The 24,367-nt window shown below is 39.2% G+C and overlaps 1 protein-coding gene across 4 annotated transcripts in view; it reads left to right on the top strand.

Moving 5' to 3' along the window:
* The first annotated feature begins 4,162 nt into the window (after positions 1-4,162).
* Positions 4,163-24,367, top strand: part of LOC120729725 (voltage-dependent calcium channel subunit alpha-2/delta-1) — a 76,107-nt gene continuing 55,902 nt past the window's right edge. The window contains exons 1-3 of one of the 4 annotated variants that reach the window (XM_040025548.1): positions 4,163-4,498; positions 12,997-13,078; positions 13,304-13,420. In XM_040025548.1, coding sequence (XP_039881482.1) covers positions 4,410-4,498; positions 12,997-13,078; positions 13,304-13,420 — 288 coding nt within the window. In that variant the 5' untranslated portion in view covers positions 4,163-4,409. The remainder of the gene's footprint in view (positions 4,499-12,996; positions 13,079-13,303; positions 13,421-24,367) is intronic. The other 3 variants (XM_040025550.1, XM_040025549.1, XM_040025551.1) reach the window with 3 other exon arrangements.

Here is a 24,367-nt window from a genome sequence, read left to right as displayed (position 1 = left end):
TGATGGACATTTTACTCTAAACTGTATACTGTAAAACTTTATCATTTGCTATTTCTCATTTTCACTCTACATGTGCAAAAGGGTGTGACTATTGCACTGTGTATTATGCATTAGATGGAGGAGTTGTACCGGGATATAGCCACATCAGGCAGCACTGATTTCCTGTGTGGTTCAGTTATGGATTTGGGTATTCTCCATCTCTCACTGAACATGCTTCTGTGATTGGCCAGCACGTCATGGAGTGGGTGGGAGGTACTGTCCAGCATTGACCTTATGACCTTATGACTCATTGAGAGATGCTACTGACCAGCCAATCGGTGGCACGCAGTCTGACGATGTCACATTTTAGTACCTGCTCGGATTGCTTTGAAACTCAGGCAAGCAGGTACTAAAAAAGTACCTGGTACCAGGTACTATGACCTAATGGAAAACCCTGAAAACCATGCTGAGTCAATTGAGTAGGTACTAATGGAAAAGGGGCTATAGTGCTTGCCGGCTGGTCCAAATGTGCATAGACAGAACTGAGCTGGTAGATGATGGCATCCTCAGCTCTGAGGCGAGGCTGGTATGAGACCTGAAAGGTATCCTGACGTGGCCTGACAATAGGTTGGGGACGGGAAAGGATGAGTCTTTCCAGGGTTTTCATGACATGGAAGGTCAGTGCCACAGGCCTGTAACCTTGGGGGCCATTGGGACATGGTGTCTTTGGTACAGGAATGAGACATGACATCGTCCACACCACTGGGACCCTCCAAAGACTTAGATTCATCCTGAACAGTTTATGAAAGACTCCACAAACCTGGGGGCACAGGCCATGAGGACATAGGGCCACACCCTGTCTGGACCAGCAAACTTGCCTGAGCGGAGTCTTCTCATTTGTCTCTGAACCTGGTCATGAGTGAAAGTGACAAAGGGGGGAAGGGGTGTCAGGACTTCCACAGGAGTTTGAAGAGAGTGACGTGAATGTGGATTGCAGGCTGACTACAGGTAAGTCACTAGGGGGGAGAGCATTCACTGCAGTGTCAAATCTGCTGAAAAACACATTCAACTCATTGGCTCTGTCCTCACTGCTCCCAGCTCCTCTGCTGTTGAATGGACTGAATCCAGTGATTGTCTTCATGCCACTCCACACCTCTCTCATGCTGTTCTGCTGGAGTTTCCACTCCAGCTTTCTACTGTAATTGTTCTTAGCCTCTCTGATCTTGCCCTTCAACAACACCTGAACCATTCTAAGAATGAGTCTCAGTCATGGTACAAAAGAAATATGTTCTTGGGTCATGACCATCAAGAATTTCAAAGTTGAAAGAAGACTATGAGTAAATAGGTCTTAGGAAACAAACTCCAATTTAGTTTTACTCTGCAAATAGAAATATAGAATTACTCATTTACAAAATGAAGTAAATACAATTCAGAAAGCTAGAAAAATAACCTTATATAATGTTTTTCTTATACAAGGTTATTTTTTTATAATAATACTGAAACAGTACAGAGGAGTATATAGTATATAGTATATTTTTGAGTTATTTTATTTCATTATTTTAATCATTATTTTAATTATTAGTTTAACTTATTATGAATTGTATTATTATAAATATGTCATTTAGCCGAATGAACCTGCTTTTGCTTTTTTTTTTATAATTTTTTTAGTGAGGTCAAAATAATTGTTTTTAAATATTTTAAATGTGTCTATTCACCCATCCACTGCCTTTCCTCATGTTTGAACAGATATTAAAACTAAGATTGCATTTATTTCACTTTATCTTTCTTCGTTATTTCTCACTAAATTACATTACATACGTAAATATTACCATTTTGAATAGTTCATTTATCAAGATCCAGTGTATCATTTAGCTGTTCACTTAATTAAATGACGGAATGTAATTGATGAAATGCATCATGATGTTCTCCCAGGTGGTCAGATACTACATCTATGTTCAAATTTAAATGTGCATGGGTATGAACACATATATTAAACACAGCCGTTATGATATCTGCACGCTACTGCATAGATGCAGAAAAAAGAAAAGAAAGACAGGAGAGAAAAAAACAAAGACTGTATTGAAGCTGGTTTGTTCTTTAATGTTTCCAGTAATTTTTGTAGATTACCTATAGGTGGCAGTATCCTCTGTCAAATAAACCCAATACAGCTGCTCTTTAACCAATTATGGTTCAACACATTATTCACTTATACTCATTATATAAATCTCCAGGTTGCTCTTGGATGTCAGTATTAACTTTGAGGTTAATATTCAAAATAAATATTCTGTACTCTGTGCAGATATTTTCAGTAAATTCCTCATGTGGAGTAAGAAAAAGCCCATACAAAAATACATTTTAAGGCAAATTATTTATTGTATGTATTCCTGTTACGGAATATATGTTAATCAATCTAATCATCTAACTACATTATATGGAATACAGCACATTAGTACACGGATAGAGAAAAACTGACTTCTACGGCCTGTCTGACTGATGCCAGAAGATTTTATTCTGGTCTTTTTCCAATGATCATTTCTTAGACTATATGAGAAGGTATGTAGCAGTGACTCCTTTTCAGGGTGCACTGCGAGATCCTTGAAGTACTGAATGGGATTGTCTGTAGAAGAGGCCACCATCTCTCCATCTCCTTCTCCCTCTCTGTGCTGCTCTTTTCTCCTGTCCAGTTCTCACTATTCGTTCCTATCCCATCATCAGGCACATCTGCTTCTTTTCCTCTCTTAGGAGAAATGAGGGTGGAAAAAGGTGTAGGGGGAGAATTTGGGAAAGGTGATGTCACAAGGTGTGAAGGATGAGAACAGTGGAAAAACTGAAGGGTCAGCGCAACAGTGTAGTACAGTAAGAGCAATGGATAGGTGGGGAGGGAGAAACAAAGAGAGAAAGGGGAAAATGGGAGGAGGGGAGGGTGAGAGGACAAGAGAGATGGTGTGTGGTTGCCAAGCAACAATTGATAACCAAATCCCCAAGCACCGTGCTTGTGCCGCCCTGCCCTCCCTCCAGGCTTGAATTACACACACACACACACACACACACACACACACACACACACACACACACACACACACACACACACACACACACGTACAAACAGACACATGCACAAGCACACACAGGCACTTTGATAGATTAGGTTTTATGGTTTTGCTTTAATTATTCAATTATTCACAGGGTGATGATACTAATAACTTAAAATATCAACAAAAACATTACTGCAGTTGTGCCAGACTTTGAATTTATATTGCAACTTTTAAAATTCGATGCGATGTGCAGCACATCTTTAGAAATGCAATTTTATAAAACATGATGGATGGTACTGAGATTTATTGGGCTCTAATACTGTACTTTGCTGGTAATTTCACTCGTGCACTATATGTGCGAAATCAATGCAGCTGCCAGCCTAGTATTCTCATTCATTCTCATGTGGGACAGTTAGTCTGCTTGCTGTCTAGCATAACTGGTAAAGATTGTGCAGTCAAAGGCAGTAAATTCTCCCCTATCTCCACATTGTAGGCAATGATGAGAGGTTTTGAAGTATTTTTAAGAGAAAGCCCTGAACCTGTATATATTTGACTGCATATGTTGTGTGGGTGGTATGCCAGTTAGTCCCTTCCATTGTTTTGTTTTTCTGACTGATGTTATAAAAAGAACAGAAAAATTACATATTTGCTACTTAAGCTGCCCACCTGAGAGCAAGCACACATGGTGCCTGTTTGAAGAAAAAAAAAGTTATCAAAATTTATTTCAAAAGACCACAAAAGTTATTCATTTCAGTTCAACTCAATTCAATTCACTTTATCTATATAGTGCTTTATTGTGTAAGCCAGAGACCCTAATACAATAATTCAGAAAAACAGTCAAACTGAGCAAGCACTTGGCAACAGTGGTAAGGAAAAACTCCCTTTTTTACAGGAAGAAACCTGTTAAAGGGGAGAAAGAGAGACAGGACAAAAACACACTGTGAAAGAGAGCCAGAGATTAACGATAACTAATGATTAAAAGCACCAATTAAAGTTGTGCTTTTTAGTAATCATTTGTGACACCATAATTATACCTTTTCCTTTTATTGCCTACACAACTACTGTTTGTCGTAATTGCATCCGGTTAATTAAGGGACAGACGAAAAGAGCGGGAACAGCGAGAACGAGAGAGTGAGTGAGTGAGTGAGAGAGAGAGATAGCAAGATAGCGATAGCGAGAGAGAGTCTGGCATCGCATTCAGCTCCAGTACCTGTTAGAGCGCTGGATGGCCGAGTGATCAGATTAGAGGTGTCAGTGTTCGTTAATCTGTGAGGGAGCGACAGGCGGCTACACGCGCTGCTTTCGCCCGTCGTTTCATTCAGCGGCGGTAGAGGGGAGTGGAGCAGATTCTATATTGACGTCCATCGGGGAATTTCCCCTCTTTTTTTTTTTACAATGGATTCCTGCGGGGTACGAGCCTGGGTGTTTCTGTTCCTGCTGTGGCAGGACGGTTGTTGGGCATCGCAGTTTCCGACACAGCTCATGTAAGTAGGCTACAGCTCTTGTAATCCTGTTTCGATCAATTGATGTTCTGGTTTGCAGAGACCTTGTTTCAGGGAGCTTTTTTGCTTTCTCTTTTTTATTCTCTCTCTCTCTAATGAAACACTCACGGGTGTATAGGCTTCATGGTGTGCGTGGGTGTGAGAGTAGGGTGGGCAGGTCATTTCATTCATGCGGTGGTCATTTTGATAAAGACAGCTTTTTTCAGACCTCTGCCTGCTCGCGTTGTTACGCTGATTAATGTTGGTTACCCTAATCAGCAGTTTGTCACCGGTGGCTTGGCGAGCCGTGACAGCTCTTCTATGAAGTTGTAGCCTAGAGGAGAGTGGCTTTGCTCGGTCCTGCTGCTTTAGCCAATAATAAATGATAAAAGTTAGCGTTTTTCTGGGGCTCCTCATTGGCCAAGAACCAGGTGATTCTACCCTTTGAGGTTTGTTCCTCGCTATTGTAAACTGGAGTAAAACGCCCCTATTTTCTTTTAGATTTCTTTTGGATTATCAACATAATATGTACAAAAAATATGCTTAAGTATCATTTACAGGATATTTAAACTGTAATTGATAATTTATTATAAATTTATGTAAAATCTTGTAAAAGGTGCTTCTTTTCTCAAAAGAGGGGAAGGCTTCTGAGAGAGATTTATTTTCCTTCATATCTTAAAAATGCAAACTTTCGCTTACTGCAAAAAATATTGTTTGATATTAAACTAGATAGCCCCCAGGGTAACCTATTACATCAACTCAAAACTATTTTTTTCTTTTCGTTTTTAAAAAAAATATTTTTGTTATATATTTGTTTCGTTATATTAAATATATTTGCGCTATTCAAACATGACCAGGCCACCATCTTCTAAGGAAAGATGAAACGTGAATGAGTCAATATACTTGTCAGAAAGGAAATTTCCGGTGGTGGGGGTGTAGAGAGGAGGGGGGATGGGGGATCTTAAACCGGTTTACCCAAGTAATAAAATAGCCAAATATGGAGAAAAAAGTATATCTCAATAATTCCAAGTCTTTTTTTCAAAAGCTGTTTAAATTCAGTATTGCATTGCTGCCAGAGCATATAATACTGAACTAATAATAATCATACGCTTATCCACAACCACAAGACAAGATTCTGACTCATAGATGGAAAGGAAACATTTCTTCTTTATCAAAATGTAAACAGTATCAGAAACGATGAAACTGTTGCTGAAATGTTCACTGGCCTAAACTGCTCTGGTCTGTTTAGATTATAGTAACGCTGCACTGTTTACTTTGGAAGACTGATCAGTGCACCCACAACAAGTGCTCAGAAAATCCAGAAGCCATTTTATTTGAAACAGACTTACTGAAATGTTCTACACTTTTTTTGTGTAGTTTAAAAAAAAAAGCATTTCTTTCAAGATGCTTTCTGCATTTGATTTGCTTGTGGATAATCTCCTCGCTCTTATTTGTAAACTTCATTTACTGCTAACCCATACTCTTTCTGTCTTGTGTTCTTTAGACCTGCTGGCAAATTGGCCAGGTTTCAATTGTAGCGATCCTCAGTTTCATTCAGCTTCTTCTCTGTGACAAGCTTGTTCTTCATCTGCAGAGAAGAGCTCATCCTGTCAATAGAAAAGAGAATGAGACTCCAGCTCCACCTTCTTGAACAGCAGCAGTCCTCCTTTGGCTCAGGTGCACTGAGAGCTAGAGGGCCACTCTAACCACAATCAACAGCAGGTGAAGAACTGCTGTTGGAGATGGTGGAGCTGGAGACTGAGTGGAGATGGCATATGATTTATTTATTTGTTTGTTTGTTTCTCTCCCTCCCCACCACAAATAGATTCTCCATCTGTATTAAACTATATTAAATAATTCAGTTTCACCACCTTTGTATCTTAATGTCCCTTCCTCTTCTTTTGTATACTTGAAAAACATTTTGCTTAGAAGTGGAGGATGCTGTGGGGATTCATTTTTGAATGAAGAGCACAAATTGTCGACCAGATAGTCCTTGTTCTTCATACTTCTTTCTTGCCAAATGGACTAACAAACAGTAAGCATGAAAGTGATCAGTAAAAACATGACTGTCCTTGCATGCTTTTCTGCACGGCACAATACCAACGAAGATATTTGTGAGAAATAACTGATGAATGAAAATAGTTCCAGAAAGAAGAGAAACTAAAGAAGTTTCTTTTTTCCTTTTAAAAAAAAAATTGTTATATTGTGCAAGCTAACAAGATATAATAGAATTATTGAACGTAGGCATCATGAGCAAAAGAGATATTAAAATTAACTGTATTTTACACTCTGTTTTATTAAGTGCATCCTCCTGGATTACACTGATCAAATGGATGGAGAGAAAACATTTTCATTATGGATAAGCTGTTCTGGCAAACTGTAAACACCTGCTCTTCTGTCTCTTGACAATCCTAAATAGCTCTGTTGTTAAAGTAGCAACTCTGGAGACAAAACATCTTACATTACCTTAGTTCTCTTCAGCAACTATTTAAAGTTAACAGAAAATAAAACTGGGGCAAAAGCTTACTTTAAAAACATCGCATGGGAGTTTTTGAATCTATTACTGTGAACCCATGTCGGCTGTGGTAGGAATATATCACAGTTCTACTGTTTGTCCCACGGTTGTAGAAAAAAAACAACAACCCCCCCCCAAAAACAAACAGATTAAGGGTCATGAGGTGGTCAAGTAATTTTGATGTTCAAACCCTTAACTTCACATTAAAGCAACGTTTATTATCTAGGTCATGTTGAACAGGAACTGAATTGGCCACCTGGGTGTCAGAGGCTTCAGAGTGAGGGCAGGCACTGCAGGTTGTTTTGGTGCAGCTGGTGTTTCCATGCCTCATTCTGCTTTTCTGTCTGGACTGGACCTGCTTCAGTCTTTGCCTCTATAATGATGCGTAATTAGACTGTGGTTTAATACAGCCGCCTACCGAGATACACATCATGGGCCAGCTCATTACTCTCTCTAGTTCCAAAGTGATTGTACCACAACATCTGTCTCTCTCTTTCCTGCCTTGTTTCTCTTCCTCTCTTTCTGTTTTTTGCTCTCATTTGCTCTTCTTGTGTCTGTAAAACAATGTAGGGCAGTGCCTGACCCAGTTGCCATTGGTATATGCATTTGTGTCTGCGTATGTGTGTTTAATTATCCAGCATTGTACCACAGGCTACAGTAATCAAAGCCCAGAAACCAGAGTAGAAAAATGTTGCTACCTCAGCTTAACAACATCGACTTTATTAATGTTTATTACAGGCACCTCTGGATCACCTTTTTGATTTAGCCATTGATAACAGCCCACCTTCACCTTATGATGAGTGCTAGAGTACTAGCGCTGTGAAAGATGATAAAATGACACAGATCAGAGTACTTTGCCTTTTTAGTCTAGAAATAGAATAGATCAAATTAAACAAGATGGATGGTGAATATGAGAAATAAATATATATATATTTATTAGTAAGGTGCAAGGACACCATGTTCAACCACTACAGCTTCACTGTGACTCTGCACTGATTCTACAAGTGTCTGAAAGTCTACTGGATGGATGCAACACCATTATTTCAAAAGACGTACCCTCATTTAATGATGGTGATGGAGAATGCTGTTGAAAACATCAATTCAAAACTTCCCATTTGTGAGACTGGATTGAAGCAGCAAAGGTAATAAAATATGATTTACACCAATTTCATAGCATTCAGTGACACCTTGTGCCCCAAGGCTGGTGCATTGTCATCTAAGACAAGATTACTTCAGTCAGGATAGATGTACTTTATCATAGGGAAAGGGTGATCAATCTGAACAACTTTGTATTGATTTGCAGTAAATCCTAATTAAAAAGAATATTTGATTTCAAATATGCATATAAACTGACAGATATGGCTTTGGGGTGTAGCATTGTTCTATACTATTTTCCTCTGCTGCAGGAGTCTAGTGAGGTCTGTACTAGTAAGACCAATTCCCTTGCATGTTGCAGTGCTTGGTTTCTGTGTATACATAAAACAAATGAGCTTTTCATATAGATTTCCAAACAAAGTGAGTAACAAAAAATTTCCACGCACCCATACTGTACTTGAAGAAGAGCACATGCACACATACCCCGGTTATCTCACAACCAGAAATTTACGCTGATAAGATTCCACAGAAGCTAAACTCAGGAAGTCAGGTGAAAGTGCCTCTGCCTTTCTGAATGCCAAATTCCAGGAAGCACACATACACTCTAAATCACAGTTGACTTGTCTGTGCTTCAGGCTTCAAGAGCTAAGGTCCACATAAACACACACAGTGTGTAAACAGTACAGTTTTGTTACACCCAGTGAACAACAGGATATTAAAAAGGGTCACAAAATACTTAAAGTCATGCAAACCCTGGCCTATACTGCTAAAATTACAAGGCAGAGAAAATTATCATTCTCTTGGTAAGGTTGTCAAGTTGACAATGATTATTATGAAACAATTAACAACTTATGACAGCAATAGATCAACACAAAATATGGGTAACAGGCCCATCAGCATAACACTTATAATCTGTATTATCCAATAGGCCATAGGTTCAGTGGAAATAAGCAGCCTACATGTGACGGGTAATAATATTTGCAGAGTTCAACTTTCCTCAAATCACTATGGAGTTTAAGAAGCTGTACTTTTTTCAAGTTGGAGATTGAGAAGCAAAGATTAAAATCTCCTGACTTACACTAGTAAAGCTTTCCCTAAACTACTGTATTTCACATTCACTATTCCCTGTGGTATTCCCTATCTTGCAAAGTGTCTCATCTTTCTCCACAAGTGTGCTTGCTTTGAATGTTCCTCATTCACTGTGGATTTTGTATCCCTGATGCATTTTTTCCTTGCTTTTTGATCTTCTGAACCTTTCTGTCTTGCCAACCCCCTCAGCTGTACTAAATGTCACGGTCGATGTTTTTCACGTAGTAAATTGAATGACTTTCAACACACCGCTGCAATGACAGTTTTTGAAAGTATTTTCTGAGTATGAATATCTGATTTTCAATGTTTGTTCCTGCGTGTGTGTGTGTGTGTGTGTGTGTGTGTCTGTGTGTGTGTGCATGTTGCTTCAAGGCAGCTGAATTGTGAAATGGATGTTAATGAGAACCTCTCTATGCTATATAAACTTGTCATCATTCTCATACAGTATACATGGCAAAAAAAGTTTCTACATCATTGATCTGCAGGGTCCATGACCCCTATATGGGAAGTCTGTTTCAGCTCTCTGATTAAAAAGTCCTAAACTCTGATTCTATAAGTCTCTTACCCAGTAAGTAATGCAGAGTTCAGCTGGAGCCGATATATGTGAGGGGACTCACCCCTCTGACTGCCTTGTAATCATCCAAATGTCCTCCACTGTCGTCATCTGATAAGAAAAATGCCCGAGTAGCCTTGCAGGATCGGCCTTATCACCACCACTCATTACTAAACGGCAGCTCCCCTCTCAGGCTACGTCCACACGTACACGGGTATTTTTGAAAACGGAGATTTTCCGTTTTCGTTTTAAAAAATAATCCCGTCCACACGTAAAGGCAGAAATGAAGAAAAACGCTGCTAGGAACATGCCAAAGCAACAGGTGGCGATATAATCCTAACCTGTAGAAATGTTGACCAATCAGAAGTCTAGAAGCCTCGGTGGGAAAAAGTAAACAAAGCTGGGGCATTGAAGCAGAACCGAGTCATATGTGTGGAGGGACAGTAACTGTGTGTGTATATGTAAGCATTTAAACACTGCAGAGAGTACAATTAACAGTAATAGTATTGTAGAAATTCATTTCACCGAAACAATAACATGGCGCACAGTGTGACGTCAAAAAAGGCGCACACCTTTGACGCTTCGTTTTCTCCCGTTTTTCTCGTCCACACGTAAATACAAAAACGGAGTTTTCAAAAATATCCACCCTGGCCGGAGTTTTTAAAAATTTCAGTTTTCAGTGACCAAAAACGCCGTTTACGTGTGGACGAAAGGTGCAAACGCATAGAAAAATCTGCGTTTTCAAAAATACCCGGCTACGTGTGGACGTAGCCTCAGTTGGGCACTTGTTAATAACTGGGTTGATTTTAAAAGCCAAGACAATAGGCCCCAAGGGAGTGTTGTATTCAAATGACTAGAGTAACCTGTAAGAGTTATTTGGACTAGTAAAGAACGATACTCAGATTTTTACCAATACTGTTTCACAAAAGGTTAAAAAGTGAATGTCTACAATTTAGACAAATTGCAGGAAATGTTATTAAAGCAATTTAGCAGGAGCAAAGCAAAATCAAATAGTAATAATCACAAAACAACAATCAAATCACCTGAACTATAATTATCTTATTAACTGACTCTGAGCTAATGCTGATTTTATTCTTATCTTCCGTGAGGAGAGGTTGGAGAAAGGGTGAGCACAACCAGGCCTAAAGATGCACTTATCCCCGTGTTCTGAGTTGATGATAATCACCCAACAGGAAATGAGTATCCCTTGGGAATTTAGTGGAAGTATGTTGTACACACACACTAGCACACACACACACACACACACACAATGAGCAGAGAGGAAAGCCAAAAATATACAACCATTTTGCTGGTCCACAGGTCGGGCTGGGTCAGTCCCTCTAGCGTCTCTGCTGTAATTTTCAACTGTGAACATCTCAGATCCAGTCTTCTGAGCTGCTCATCTCACAGAAGACAAAGGGGAAGAACCCTGTATCTCTTCTTCACTTAACTTTTCACGTTCACCCTTTCTCCCCTCTCTTACTGGATGTCACATCTTCTGAGACGACCTCTAACTGGGGACATCCAGTCACATTATTGGAGATTATGTATCGGAATTTCAGGAGCAGGACCACGCCTCCAAGCACACTCCTTCCGGTTGTCATCTATATAGGTTTCCCCCAGTTCTGCAAGCTGTTCATTCTCGTTTACGTGCCCCACCCTCCCTCCCTCGTTGTTCTCAATTCTTTAACTTCTTCACTCCTATTTACTACGTGGGGATCTGCCAGGCCCGGGAGCCGCCGCCAGTCCCCTTCGAGGCCTTCCCCACACCGCAGCTCAATTCATGTCCAAGCTTTCACCTTTACCTACTAAAACGCTGTCAAACTTAAAATGAGGACGTGGGCCCAGCATTAACATCTAATCACCTGATGTCCACCCACATCTTATCTATCTCTATTTATCTATCTGACTTACGTGATTTAACGCAAAGTTTAAAGTTTAAATTTTAAAATCACTTCATTACATTTCATTTGTCATTGTTAACACAGAAACCCCATCACATTTAAACATTCAGTCACATATGGATATAATTCACTTCATGTTTCATTCAGTTTATGTAATTCTACTTCAGTTAGATTTGTTTTTAGCAGATTCTCAAATGAACATTTGTTGTAACATAATCCCTTTTTAATTCAAATACAGAGGAATACTTTCTTTTACTTTCTTTTAAAAACTGTGTTTGTCAATCATTTTTTTAATACAACTTCTTTTTATTAAATCATACTTTTTATCAAAAAAAGTCAGACATTCATAGAATGGTGGCTCCTGTGTGTCACTTTCACCCCTACCCTGCACGACACACACACACACACACACATACCAAGGTCAGACTCTGTAGAGGTTCTCAGTGAGGTCTGTTATTAGAATCAATGCACAGGTTACATTTTCTTATTTAATATCTGGGTTACACTTACACCTACTCATTTTCAATATACCTGATGATATTCTGAACAGTATTAAGTATAATTTACTATCAGCAAATTCATTCATTCATTACAACTTCACATCACCTGACAACATGTGATTATCCTAACAAGCCACTGTCTCATATCATGCATAATGTCTTAGGTTCTACTCTTCCCAGTGATCATCCATGGCCACTTTGTTCAAGTGGTACATAGTGAGTAATGGAGGAGGATGAGACTAAGGTATAAACCAGTGTGTGGCACAGTGACTGATGTACCACGACGACACAGAAAATAAATAAATAAAAATAAAAGGCAAGCATCAGGTGAGCAATTTTCACTCAAGCGAATGGGTACCATCATTGAGTCTGTTGTTTGGTTGCTATTATTCGTACATCAATGGCACCAGCAGGCTGGAAATGATTAAAGCTCTTTGAGGTATAGAAAAGCATGTTGGTCTTAGCTACCGCCCACCTCCTGCCTGTCCACTCACGTCACTGTCACTAGTCACAACAATAGCTGGCACTTATCTGATTGGTTGACTTCATGTTTGAACTCTCTGAAAGCAATTGTATTAGTTGACATGCAGTGACACAAGCTTTATTAGATGACATTGTATTTGTTTCTGGTGATCTGGGTTTGATTGGTTGACATTTTGCCCGACCCACAAGAGTGATTCTCTTTGACCTTGTTTGTTTTTGCGTCAAGTGACTTGGTTGGTCTTTTTAGATGATTGATATACGGTAGATTGAAAGACAGTTTAACTGAAATGCATGCAACGTCTCTTCTAAACTGGTTATATCTGAGCTACAGGATTGGTTGTGTGCATTTCTTTGTCCCATAGGATTAAAGAATGGGTTGATCAGATGCAGAAAGAGCTTGTTACCCTGGCAGACACAGCCGCAGCTGGGAAGAGCCTCACTCAGGTATAAACACCGGAATATACACAGACATGCATAAAATCTGAGCATAATCCTATTCCTTTCTTAAAATTTAAGTCAACCCCTTGTATATTTTCCCCTAAATGTTTAAACTCTTAATTTCCTGTGAAAATTATATTTAGTTTTAACAATAATTTAAACAAATGAATGTGTGTACAACAAGTCTTTTTTGTATTAAAACAGCAATTACATTTGTCTTTCTCCATGTAGATTTTTCTGAGTAACCAGCACCTCTACACTGTGGAGCAAAACGATGCGGAGGAGCTAGTGGCCAGAGCAGCCAGGAACATAGAGCAGCTGCTACACAAGAGGTCTGCTGCCTTGGAGGTAAAACTCACTCCTCTCAAAGGAACCAACTGTCAGTTTGCAGTTTGTTTGTAGCTTTTGATGCTGCACAGGACAAACTCTTCAAGTGCCATGACAGCGACCAGTTTTCCATCTGTTCTTCTCTAAGACTCCACCATGGATATTAAATAATCAGAGTGTGATTGTAAAAACCTAAAGATAAACTGGAGCACATTAGGTTTTGGTGACACAGGGATGTTTGTGGTATTTAGTCATTGTAAAAGTAATACAAATAACAGCAGATGAACCGATTTGTCATTCAAGTGAAAAACGCATCAGGAATTCACTTTGTGTACATTTAATTCATTTCAGACCAGGGATGAAAACTGCCAACACGGATAAAAGCAATTTTAAAAAGATGATTAAAAAATTAAGTTGTTTTTATGTTTGATTTGTCTTGAACAAGCACGACACCCTGTGCTATGTGTAGATTTTGTGACAGTCCCAAAACTAAAAGCAATTAGATACAAAAGCCTTCTGTTTTCTGAGCTGCATCTGTCACAGACAAACTTGCAAAGTCATGATCATGTGTTATTAAAGGCAACAAAAAAGTTAAAGAAAATTCAGTCTCTATATAGCATACAAATTTAATAAAGGTAGCTGAATTATGTTTATTGATGCATATACTGTATGCATCTGACTGGAGATTTAAATCTTCACATACATTGATCTACATCCACATACAGTAAAACGAAGTTTAGTTGAATATCCAACAATCACACCTACCAGCACAGCAGTTGTAAATGGGGAGAAACTATATTTTTATGCCAAACTGAATGATTGCTTTTCCTTAAGTAGGACACAACATATAACTGTAACAGCATTATTGTGTAAAGCATGAATAGTTAAGTTGAGTAATTCACAAGTTATTGCCCAAAACGTAACACATAATTCTGCATTAACACCACCATCTGCGCATTATCTGTTTGTTTGCATATTTTTCTGGCTTAGTTTTCCAAATGTGGTTGTTTTTTCTTTGGTTGAAGTCCAAAGCCTTTAAATAGAGTATCATTCAAAACATTTTAGAGTGGTTTAGTAACAGGATCTCCTAGTTGTTTCAAAGTACACAACTACCCAACAGTTGTTCAGAACAACCTTTAGGAGGTCTGTATGTTATCACAGTCTAAACCCGAGGAGTGCGTATTACTTTTGATGGACATTTTATAGCCAACTAATGTTTCTGTTATAAAGCTATGTGTGTGTGACGATTTATAAATCTAATTTGGCTCCATAGTAGAGGATAGATGCTGTATGCTAAAGGAACAGTGGGTGAAGCATATACTTAAAAGAGTAGAAAGCAGGGACTGAGATCTTTCTTCTTTTGGACTGAATGTGATAATGAGAGCCTCGACCCTCGGGATGTTCTCCCCCCCCCCAATTTCTTTCTTTCTTTTTTAGGGCAGAGATTCTCATCTCCACTAGGAGTCTGAATAGCAAATTGCCTTACATTGCCTTTTTAAGGCCTTGCAGTTGTTGTCTAATTAGTAATGGAAAGGGAGTGTTTATGAATGTCCATAAACATGTGTCCTGCCAAGTGTCTGTCTTTTGTTTGTTAAGTAAAGCCACTCATGTTCTTATCAATTTTCCGAGTGCTGGTGCCACAATTTGCATCAGCAGCAAAGTGAGTATTGGCTCTACTGCATGGAAAAGCAGTAGAAGAGAGAAATGGCTGCAATACTGGGCAATGTTACGGTGTATTTTCTATGTGAAAAGTTCATAAGGGTAGGTGGTGGGTGGGACGTCAACTTTATGTTGACAGTTGATCCAACCTCCACACATCGATCACGTCTCACTCTTTATTATGCCTCATCTTCTTTTATGAGTAACCTCAAGGCACACTGATATTGGATTCTCTGTCATGAGATGTATAGATGAGAAGATAAATGATAAATGCATGCTGGGAAAGAGAGGCAGGTCAACATGAAAATAATGGCTATGTGGATTGATGGACAGATAGACAGTGAGCAAAGGATCATAGTGAGAGCAGCTGAGGAAATAAAGAAGGCTTTTAGCAAATAGTGCGATTGGTTTCCCTTTTGGGTATAGTCTTTCTAATACTTGCAGACCGCATACAGTAGGAGTGAGAATAAACACCAGCAAACTCAAACCAGAAGATAGTATACAGGAAGCAAACTGTCCCACTAGATTTCAGTTGTGCTTTGAGATTTTTGCTGACCAATCTTCTAAGTCAAAGGAGGGCTTTTTGCTCTAAACTTTATTAGGCAAAATGCAGGAAGCGAATCTTCATTGCAACTGGGACTTCCTTTTTTGCTCAGTGCTTTTGATATGAGGTTGGAAGTGACTCGCAATGTCAATATAATTGGAGATTGCCCAAGGCACTCAAGCCATTTTCACTTACTTGACAAGTGCTTTCAAACTTTCATCCTCCCGTTGGCTTTCGTCTTTCTCTTTCTTGTGTCTTGTCTGTCTCTCTTTATCTGATATCTAACTCCGCGTGATGGATGACCTTCCAAAGGCCGCAGCTTACCTAGCCACAGGTGTGTGAAATAAGTGTCCATTTATGTGTGCCTATTCATGCTTTCATAAATAAGTGTGAGGCAGAATGTAGCATGCATTATTAATATGTACTTGGCTGCACACTGCTAGGAGAGATCACTTTATCAAAGGTTTTACAATGGATACTGTGGCTCGAAGCCCAGTGGGGAACACTCACACATTTAAACATGGAAACATTCACCGTTTGGACTGTCCACCTGCCCACTCACTGATCCACCCACTATACATCATTTGCTACATAAAAAACTCAATAGGGGATATTGGCAGACAGTTGTTTGATAGAGCTTAGGCACTGAAATGTAGCCACCTACACACGCATGAGCCAAAGGGCCAAAGTACCAAAAACTCCTCTATAAATTTATAATAAATTCTAATGAATGCATATTTGTATCTTTAAATTCAGACCACTTACTGTTGATTTCCATCTTATTTTTATTCTTGTTACTTTTATTATTATTATTATTATAATACAGAGAGCATAGTCCATATGCTTAAACAGATTTCCATTATAATGGATTTATCTCAACCAAGAAAATTCTTGCCTCTTACGCTGAATAAATGGCTATCACACCTTCATAAAAAACAGTATGAAGCTGTGAAAGGGTCATTAGAGTAAATAATTCTGCTTAGGGTGATATCATAATGAAAATCTTGATGTCAAATACGCTTGACCACTCGGCAAAACTGTGTGAGACTCTCTTGGCTTGAGTCAACACATCTTGGAGAGATGAGTTGATTCACAACACATCTCTCCCTCCTACATATTCAGCTTGTTATCTGTTTCCCTGAATGCCTAAGTACACTGTAATTAAAGGCTCAATTATTGATACAGCTAAACTTGTGCTACAAAAGATTAACGAAATAAACACTGAAGAAAGACACTGATGCATGCTCACACATCAAACTCCCTCTTTAGTATACCTACTGCCCACACAAGTGCCCTGTGATTGTGTGGGGTCCCACAGTTTTTTTTTGGACGTCCATTTGAGGTTTGCTTCATTGATAACATCACTTGAACTGAATGTAACATAAAGCAGATGTTGAGTTTTGGTGTTGCAGGCTGAGTTATCACTCTAAATAATATACTAGCATATATTTAGACACTTGCTCTTTGAATGGGTTGTTCCCTACATCCAGAAACCACATATCAGCCGCAGTTATTTGTTTTTACTTGAACAGTCTGCATGGGGTAAATGTGTATGTCTACAGTACTGTATGTGTGTGTCTGCACAATTCCTCTTTTCTCCTGAGGTGAAGGGCTCTATCCAGTGACTAATGAGCCACTCCACAGCATTACTTAGAGTAATCCCTCAGCCTGCAGCACACAAAAAAGGAAAGAAAGTCTACAGGACACAGGTGGTGGTGTGTGAGACTCTGCGCTGTAAAATGGGGTGTGTTGGTACATGGATATTTGCAGATTAATGTGTCTTTGCTAAATAATCTTAATTTTACAATGTTGGCAACATGATCATGGAACTCTCTTACAGAATAGCATTTAGCAGTAAGTTGATAAAATACTTAATTTTTTAAATATTTATTTTATTATTTCGATTTAATGCAGTCTACAGACGGATACAAGAAAATCAAAAAGCCACAGTTTGTGGCACATACACTACTTGCTGGCCTTTTAAGGCTAAATGAAATAGAAATAACAAGAAGGAACAGAAGGAGCACTGTCAAGCCCTACAATGTGAGCTCTAGTAGGCTACTCATGTGCATGTTTCTGACCAAACTGTCAAAATCAGACTCATTGAAGGTGGTATGAGGAGCCAGCATCCTTTAATGGGACCTGTGCTCATGCAGCTCGATTGGCATGCTAGATAATATTAAAGCTTGTAGGTCCACCACTGGTTGCAGTTGCTTTTGCAGATGATAGTGCAGGCATTGCAACGTTTGCCACCACATCTCCAGACTCTTTCATGCCTGTGACATGTGCTCAGTGTGAACTTCCGCTCATGAAGAGAAAGATAAGAAACAAACCAGAGGAAGAATCAGTCATGTCTGTGACCACCACCTGCAAAACCATTCCACTTTTGGGGCTGCCTTGTTGTTGTCTTTGCAGTGCAACTGTTGTCACTCTGCATCAGATTAATTCACAATGGTTTATGCTTTCCAACTGGAAAGATTTTAAAAAGATCTCTGAATTTTAACTGAGTTTGTGTTACACTGAAATGATCAAGTGTTCACTTATTTTTTTACCAGTGTTAGCTAGCTGCTAACTAGCAGCTTATGTGTAAAACTCATCTTAATAAAAAAGAAAAAGAAAATCCTGATTCTGAGGCCCAGTCGATGTGATCTAATACATTGATTAAAACTTTGCTGTTAGAATTTCCTAACACGATTAGCCCACTGTCTTTAATTATATACCTTGTTGGATATGCTAGCTGGTACAAAGTTTTTGTCTTGGTTATTTGACTGTCAGACTGACCAAAATACAAGCAAATCAATGACTCATTGACTACTTTGACATTCTGTAACTTTATTTATAGTAGACATAGAATAAACAGTAAAGTGGTAAAAATATTATATTTTTCAGGTAGTCTCCACTACCAAAAACGTGGTATTAGGTAAATCTGGGATTGTGCAAGAGTTGGCAGTTCGTCTTGTAATCGGAAGGTTGCCGGTTTGAGCTCCAGCTCTGACAGTCTGGGTCGTTCTGTCCTTGGGCAAGACACTTCACCAGTTGCCTACTGGTGGTGGTCAGAGGGCCCGGTGGCTCCAGTGTCCGGTAGCCTCGCCTCTGTCAGTGCGCCCCAGGGCAGCTGTGGCTACAATGTAGCTTGCCATCACCAGTGTGTGAATGTGTGTGTGAATGGGTGAATGACTGAATGTAGTGTAAAGCACTTTGGGGTCCTTAGGGACTAAGTAAAGCGCTATACAAGCCATTTACCATTTTTCATTGATTACTTCACTTAAAAGAGGGAAACAAATGCAAAGTATGGTTCAAGACAAACAACACAATATCATAACATTGGAGTGCTATTTTTATATATTTATACATATTTATATATTTTACGTATTAAGCATATACGGAGGAAAGAAATGTCCCAGCTGTCTTTCAGACATTTCCCTATAATGTAAGCATGATATGGTAATAAAAACATTTAGATTACAATCATATCAATAATGAAAAAAAATCATAGTCATATCTATAAAAGTGTCATTCTCAAGATTTCCAGGGTAATGCTGCAAAGTTCAGTTATCCAGTTCCCTCCGTTTAGAGATGTGTGTTAAGTGTTTAATGTGGTATTTGTAGATCTCTTTAATGGAGTCTTTGTACCCCAGGTGTTGGACCATATTTTTATTAATCTGCTGCCTGCTGTCACAATGTTAGAATAATGAGCAGAAGATGCATTTATGTGTTTGTGTGTGTGTGTCTGTGTGTGTCTGTGTACCAGTGTACAGCAATGAGTAGTAGCTATGACACGATCAGAGATATTCTAGTCTCCAGAACAGATGTTACTCTACATCCCATCACAACTGTGCGCTGATCATACTGTATTAAGCAGGTAAACGGTGTTTTTGTGTGTGTGTGTGTGTGTGTGTGTGTGTGTGTGTGTGTGTGTGTGTGTGTGTGTGTGTATGTGTGTGTCTTTTTCTGTGAGCATACATTTATATTTATTGTTTGTGTGATAATGAAAAGAGAAGGGGGGAAGGACTGCAAATAGGGAATTCTAACTAGACTTCTAGTAGGCCAGGGACAATAGCCTAATACGCTAATCAAGATGAAATCCAAACTGTGTTAGTGGATTGCAAAATGTATTACAGCCTTTTGTGGTCTAAAGATACTGTTCCTTCAAAATTAACACTGATCAATGCCAATTAAATGTGGCATGTAGCATTTTTCAGAATCAGCATTTCCATACTTTGTAATTATTGCAATAATTGAGATGAAACAATCCACAGTAATTAGGATCAGCTCTTACACTAGCATGAGTGTCTCTCTGCCGTTCTGCTCTCAGCTGCGATTACTACCAAACAGTATATCTATGCTTTCTTTGCACATGTTAATTCTTTTACAGATTGTTATATATTGTCTGTAATCTAATTATAATTAACCAATAGACAGTGAAATAATAATATTTCGTAATAATAAAATGAATCAGTCTAAGCAGGGATAGTAAATCCTTATCATTGTTTTTCCTCGGGAAACAAGCAGAGATAAACTGAGCAGTCAGAAAATCGCAAAGAGTAGAAAAAAAAATTAAATAAATGTTTTTTTTAATGCTAAGATTTGTTTAATGTAGATTTGAAACATGAAAAAAATAAATACTGCAGTTATCACCACATATGATAGTGGTGTATAAAGGACAATGATGTATATTTTCCTACATATTATGGTGTTCCGTATGCTTATGCCACAGTTTTGGACATAAGGTTTTCTCTGATTTGAATAGAAAACGTTCATAAAACAAGAAGATATAAAAGCTCAAGTTTTAATTAAATGAACATTAATAATCTATTCTTAATAATCTTTTTGTAACAGTATGGTAAGCATTGTACTCATGATTGACAAAATTGATAAGTAAATAATAGGTAATATATGTATAGATCTTAATAGTAAGTAGGGATGGGTATCGTTTAGGTTTTATCCGATACCAGTACCAAACCGGTATTTTTGAAACGGTGCTCAAACCGGTGCTTAAAGAATGGAGAACACAAAATTGGTCCAAAAACTTCTCATGTTCAGCTGTTTTTTTTATAAAAAGATAACAATGTTAGCCTTTTCTGCAGCTATAGGGGATTTATGGTATCACTCTTGGCTGGAAGCAGTGCTTAAACAATGGAAAAAACATAAACTTTGTCCAAAAACCTCTCATGTTCAACTGTTTTCCACTTTTTCTTTGGTCATTTTAGCCTTTTTTTTGCCAGGGTGAAGGGAGTATCTGCCGTCAAACAAGAAGACAGCCGCATGTAACTACGACGGTGTTTGCTAGTTCACCTTACATGCATTAATGTAATAACGCGGTTAGCGTACTCAATGTAAATTACACACGAACAACATTAAGCTACTCACGCAGAGAAGCTGCTGCTGCTGCCATCATCATCCGTCATCATTTCTGCTACACTGGCAGGGCTAGGGGCCAGGACTCTCCTCTCCGGGTTTTTGGGGGATGTTGCTAACTCCGGGTCCGATAACAGGCAACCCAGCCGCAGTAGATGTGCACGGTGTGAGGTCTCGCAACAAGCTATCAAATACGGCGCATTTCTCGGCTTTTAACAAAATGCTATATGTTGCCAGGTGTTTCATCAGATTCGAGGTGTTACCTCCTTTGCACAGTATCACCTTAAAGCACTTGTTGCAGGCTGCTGAGTTTGCATCTTTTGCTGTGAAGTACAGCCAGAGTTTTGACCACTTCGCCTTGGGCATTTTTAATCTGTAGCTCTGCTCTAAAAGAACCTACATACCTGGGCCCGCCTACTATCCTTGGAAACGTAAAATGATTGGCTAGAATCTAAAGTGTATGACATATCAGGAAAAAAAAGCACAGAAATAAAGCACCGAAATGTGCGCTGCTTTTTGGTCTGGTTACTACCGTTTATGTCAGAACCGGTGCCATAATGGCACTGGATACCGGTACCCATCCCTAATAGTAAGCATACAGTAAGCACACCTAAATCTACAGTCTCTCCGTGTCAGAAACTCTATTTTATAAGATAAAGCACATGCAATAACAGAGAGAAAACCCCAACAATTAGACACCCAATAGGAGTTTTTGATTGGTGACAGTGGGAAAGAAAAACTCCCTTTTAGACTTCAGGTAGAAGCCATCTGCCATGATTGGTTAGGGGTGAGGGGAGAGAGACAGGACAGAGTACACACTGTGGAAGAGAGCCATTCTTGTTGTGAAGTGGTAAACATGCAAGGTTTCTTTAGATCAGAGTGTTTGTAAATCATAATAACAATTTGAGGTTGTACGAGAGGCTTTCAGGGGGACCGTCCAAACAGTTGTGACTGCATATCTTTGAACACAGCTGATATACTACAAGAACATGGCATTCTCCAAGTGTACTGGAAAGAAGTATATTAATACCAATTATCCATCCATGGTGTCCACATAGGGGATATAGCTACACTTAGCAATAGATCTCTGAGATACATGCATGACAACAAAAAAGCCAAAATACTAAATGGAATGGGGAGCAGGTGTACATTTACTGTTCCTATCAGCAAGGCTCTCCCATGGGTTCTCGCAGCTGCAGATACCTCAGGTCTGTCACTGTGTCTCATGCTTCCTTCCTCCTTTTACTATATCACCTTCTTCTCTGTGGATACTTCCATCCCTCCCACCTTTTCTGTCAACTCTCTGTTCCAGTACACCCAGTGCTGTCTCCCCTTTGTTCAAATCCTGGCCTTTTGTCACAGTTCTCTGTCAAACTGATATTTAAAATCAACCTTTTAGCTATCTTCTCTGACATCTCTCACTGCTTTATCACTCACTCTATTCTTCTGCCATCTGTCTCTTCTTTCTCCATGCAGCTTTCATTTTAAACTACTACTGTCCTGTCTGTCTGTCCTTTGCCCTGCTCTCCATGTCTTGCCATGATATGAGTCATTTATTTTCTTACTCTTTTTGTTCTCCTTTATGTATATTCCTGCATATATGTAAAGTATTTATTTATTAGACACGGATGAAGGTGTTTTTGTTTGTCCTTTTCCAAACACGGAAACCATCCCGTTGCTCAGTAAATCATCCATAAGCCACCCAGCTATATGTTTTCCTCATTCCAGTGTTCATTCTGATGAGCTTTGTTTTAATGAGTTTACTTTGAAGGCAGTGATCATGCTGAGTCAGAGTATTGTTTTTTTTCCTCTCTCTAGACTGTCCTTTCTGCTAATACATCTGCTCGTTAATTATGTCCTTCCCTCTTCCCTTTTCAGAGTCATCTCTTTCTTTTCTATTATTTCTTTTTTCACACCTCCCCCATTTTTACTTTTTTACCATCCATTTGAGACGGAGCTCATTATGGCAAGTAAAAAACACGATGTGTGGACACATCAGAACTGAGAAAGAGTAAGATAAGAGCGAATGTGGGTGTTAATGATCATTTAGACTGTTACTACTCTTGTAAGTATTGCTTTGTTGTCTGTGGGAGTTGGGCAGTGTGCACTGAACAGCCTATTGATTTCAGTGTCTGGAGCCTTTAGACACACATACAGACACACACACACACACACACACACATATACACAGGGTGTCTGGGATGCTCTGTGAGGTTTAGCAGAGCCTGTCTCATCTTCTCTGTCTATCCTTTAAGCTGTGCTCTGCTTTCTCACTAAATGCATGGTGGGCTGCTGGGCGGCCCTGGCAGAATGACAACTAAGAGTGGTGAGAGCAGGGCAGAAATATCTCTCTGTGGGACTAGCAGGACTACCTAGCACTCAGGTCAGCTCTCAACGGCAGTAGAACAATGATCCTATACATCAGTGAGTATGAGTAGTTAAAAGCTGTATCTGCCCTATTTGGCTCTTAGAATATTAATCTGCACAGCAGTTGTTAGAGTCATCATAAGGTCATTTTTATGTTCATCTGAGAAAAAAGATAGAGCTCACTACTAACTAGCTTCAGTTGCGCTGCCTGTAGATTTTATTGAACCTTTTTGTCATAGACTGCATTATTCTTGAGAACTCTCTCTTGTTCCCCCTGTTCTCCCTGAAATCTCTTAACCGCCTCGTCCCCCAGAGAACACGACCCAACTTCAATGCCACGTTGAATGAAATGTAACTCGGTTTTTAGGTATATTTAGATGTCTTTTAAACTTTCAACCAGTAAAAATTTTTATCAGTACGAGTCTGAAAACAACTTCTCTTCCCAAGAATCATATACCCAATTCTCACTCTCCTGGTACCCATGCTACGCTCTGCTGCCAATTGCAGAGGAGTAATAGTTCTTCTCAGGTCTCCAGTGGTCATGAACTGAAAGAGTGAGCTCATCATGGTGTCCAACTTTCACAATTAGTGAAAGTGAGACTAAAAAACCATTAGGTCGGGCGTTTTGCAGAGTGTAATCCATTATAGTGCAAATTTGTGCATTTTAGTGGAGTAACAGTGGCTTCTAATCAATTGGCAGAGACAGCAGTTTTCAGCAGCTCTAATGAACTGTTGTGCTCATTCAGAGAGTTTAGCTGTCACTCACTGAGTAGCCTCTTCAAATCTAGATCCCTCAGTGCAAAGCACATTTGATTGTGTTGTTGCTTTCTTTGGCTAGACTGATAACCTTTGTATGTGTTTGACATAAAAAAGAGAGAAAGAGAGAGAGGGATGCAAGCAAAATAGAAGGGTAATTAGGTATCTTTCCTCGCACACTCATTCTCACCCTCCCCCATATCTCCCAGGGGGTAGTGGAGACTCGTCAAAGCCCTGTCATGAATTTTTAACATGCCTGTTGGTCTCTTAGGAAGCGTGTGTAG

This window comes from Simochromis diagramma, unplaced genomic scaffold, assembly GCF_900408965.1.
Source record: "Simochromis diagramma unplaced genomic scaffold, fSimDia1.1 OVJJ01000293.1, whole genome shotgun sequence".
Lineage (NCBI taxonomy): Eukaryota > Metazoa > Chordata > Actinopteri > Cichliformes > Cichlidae > Simochromis > Simochromis diagramma.
Note: the sequence above shows the minus strand (reverse complement) of the source record. Positions and strands in the feature narration are given on the sequence as shown.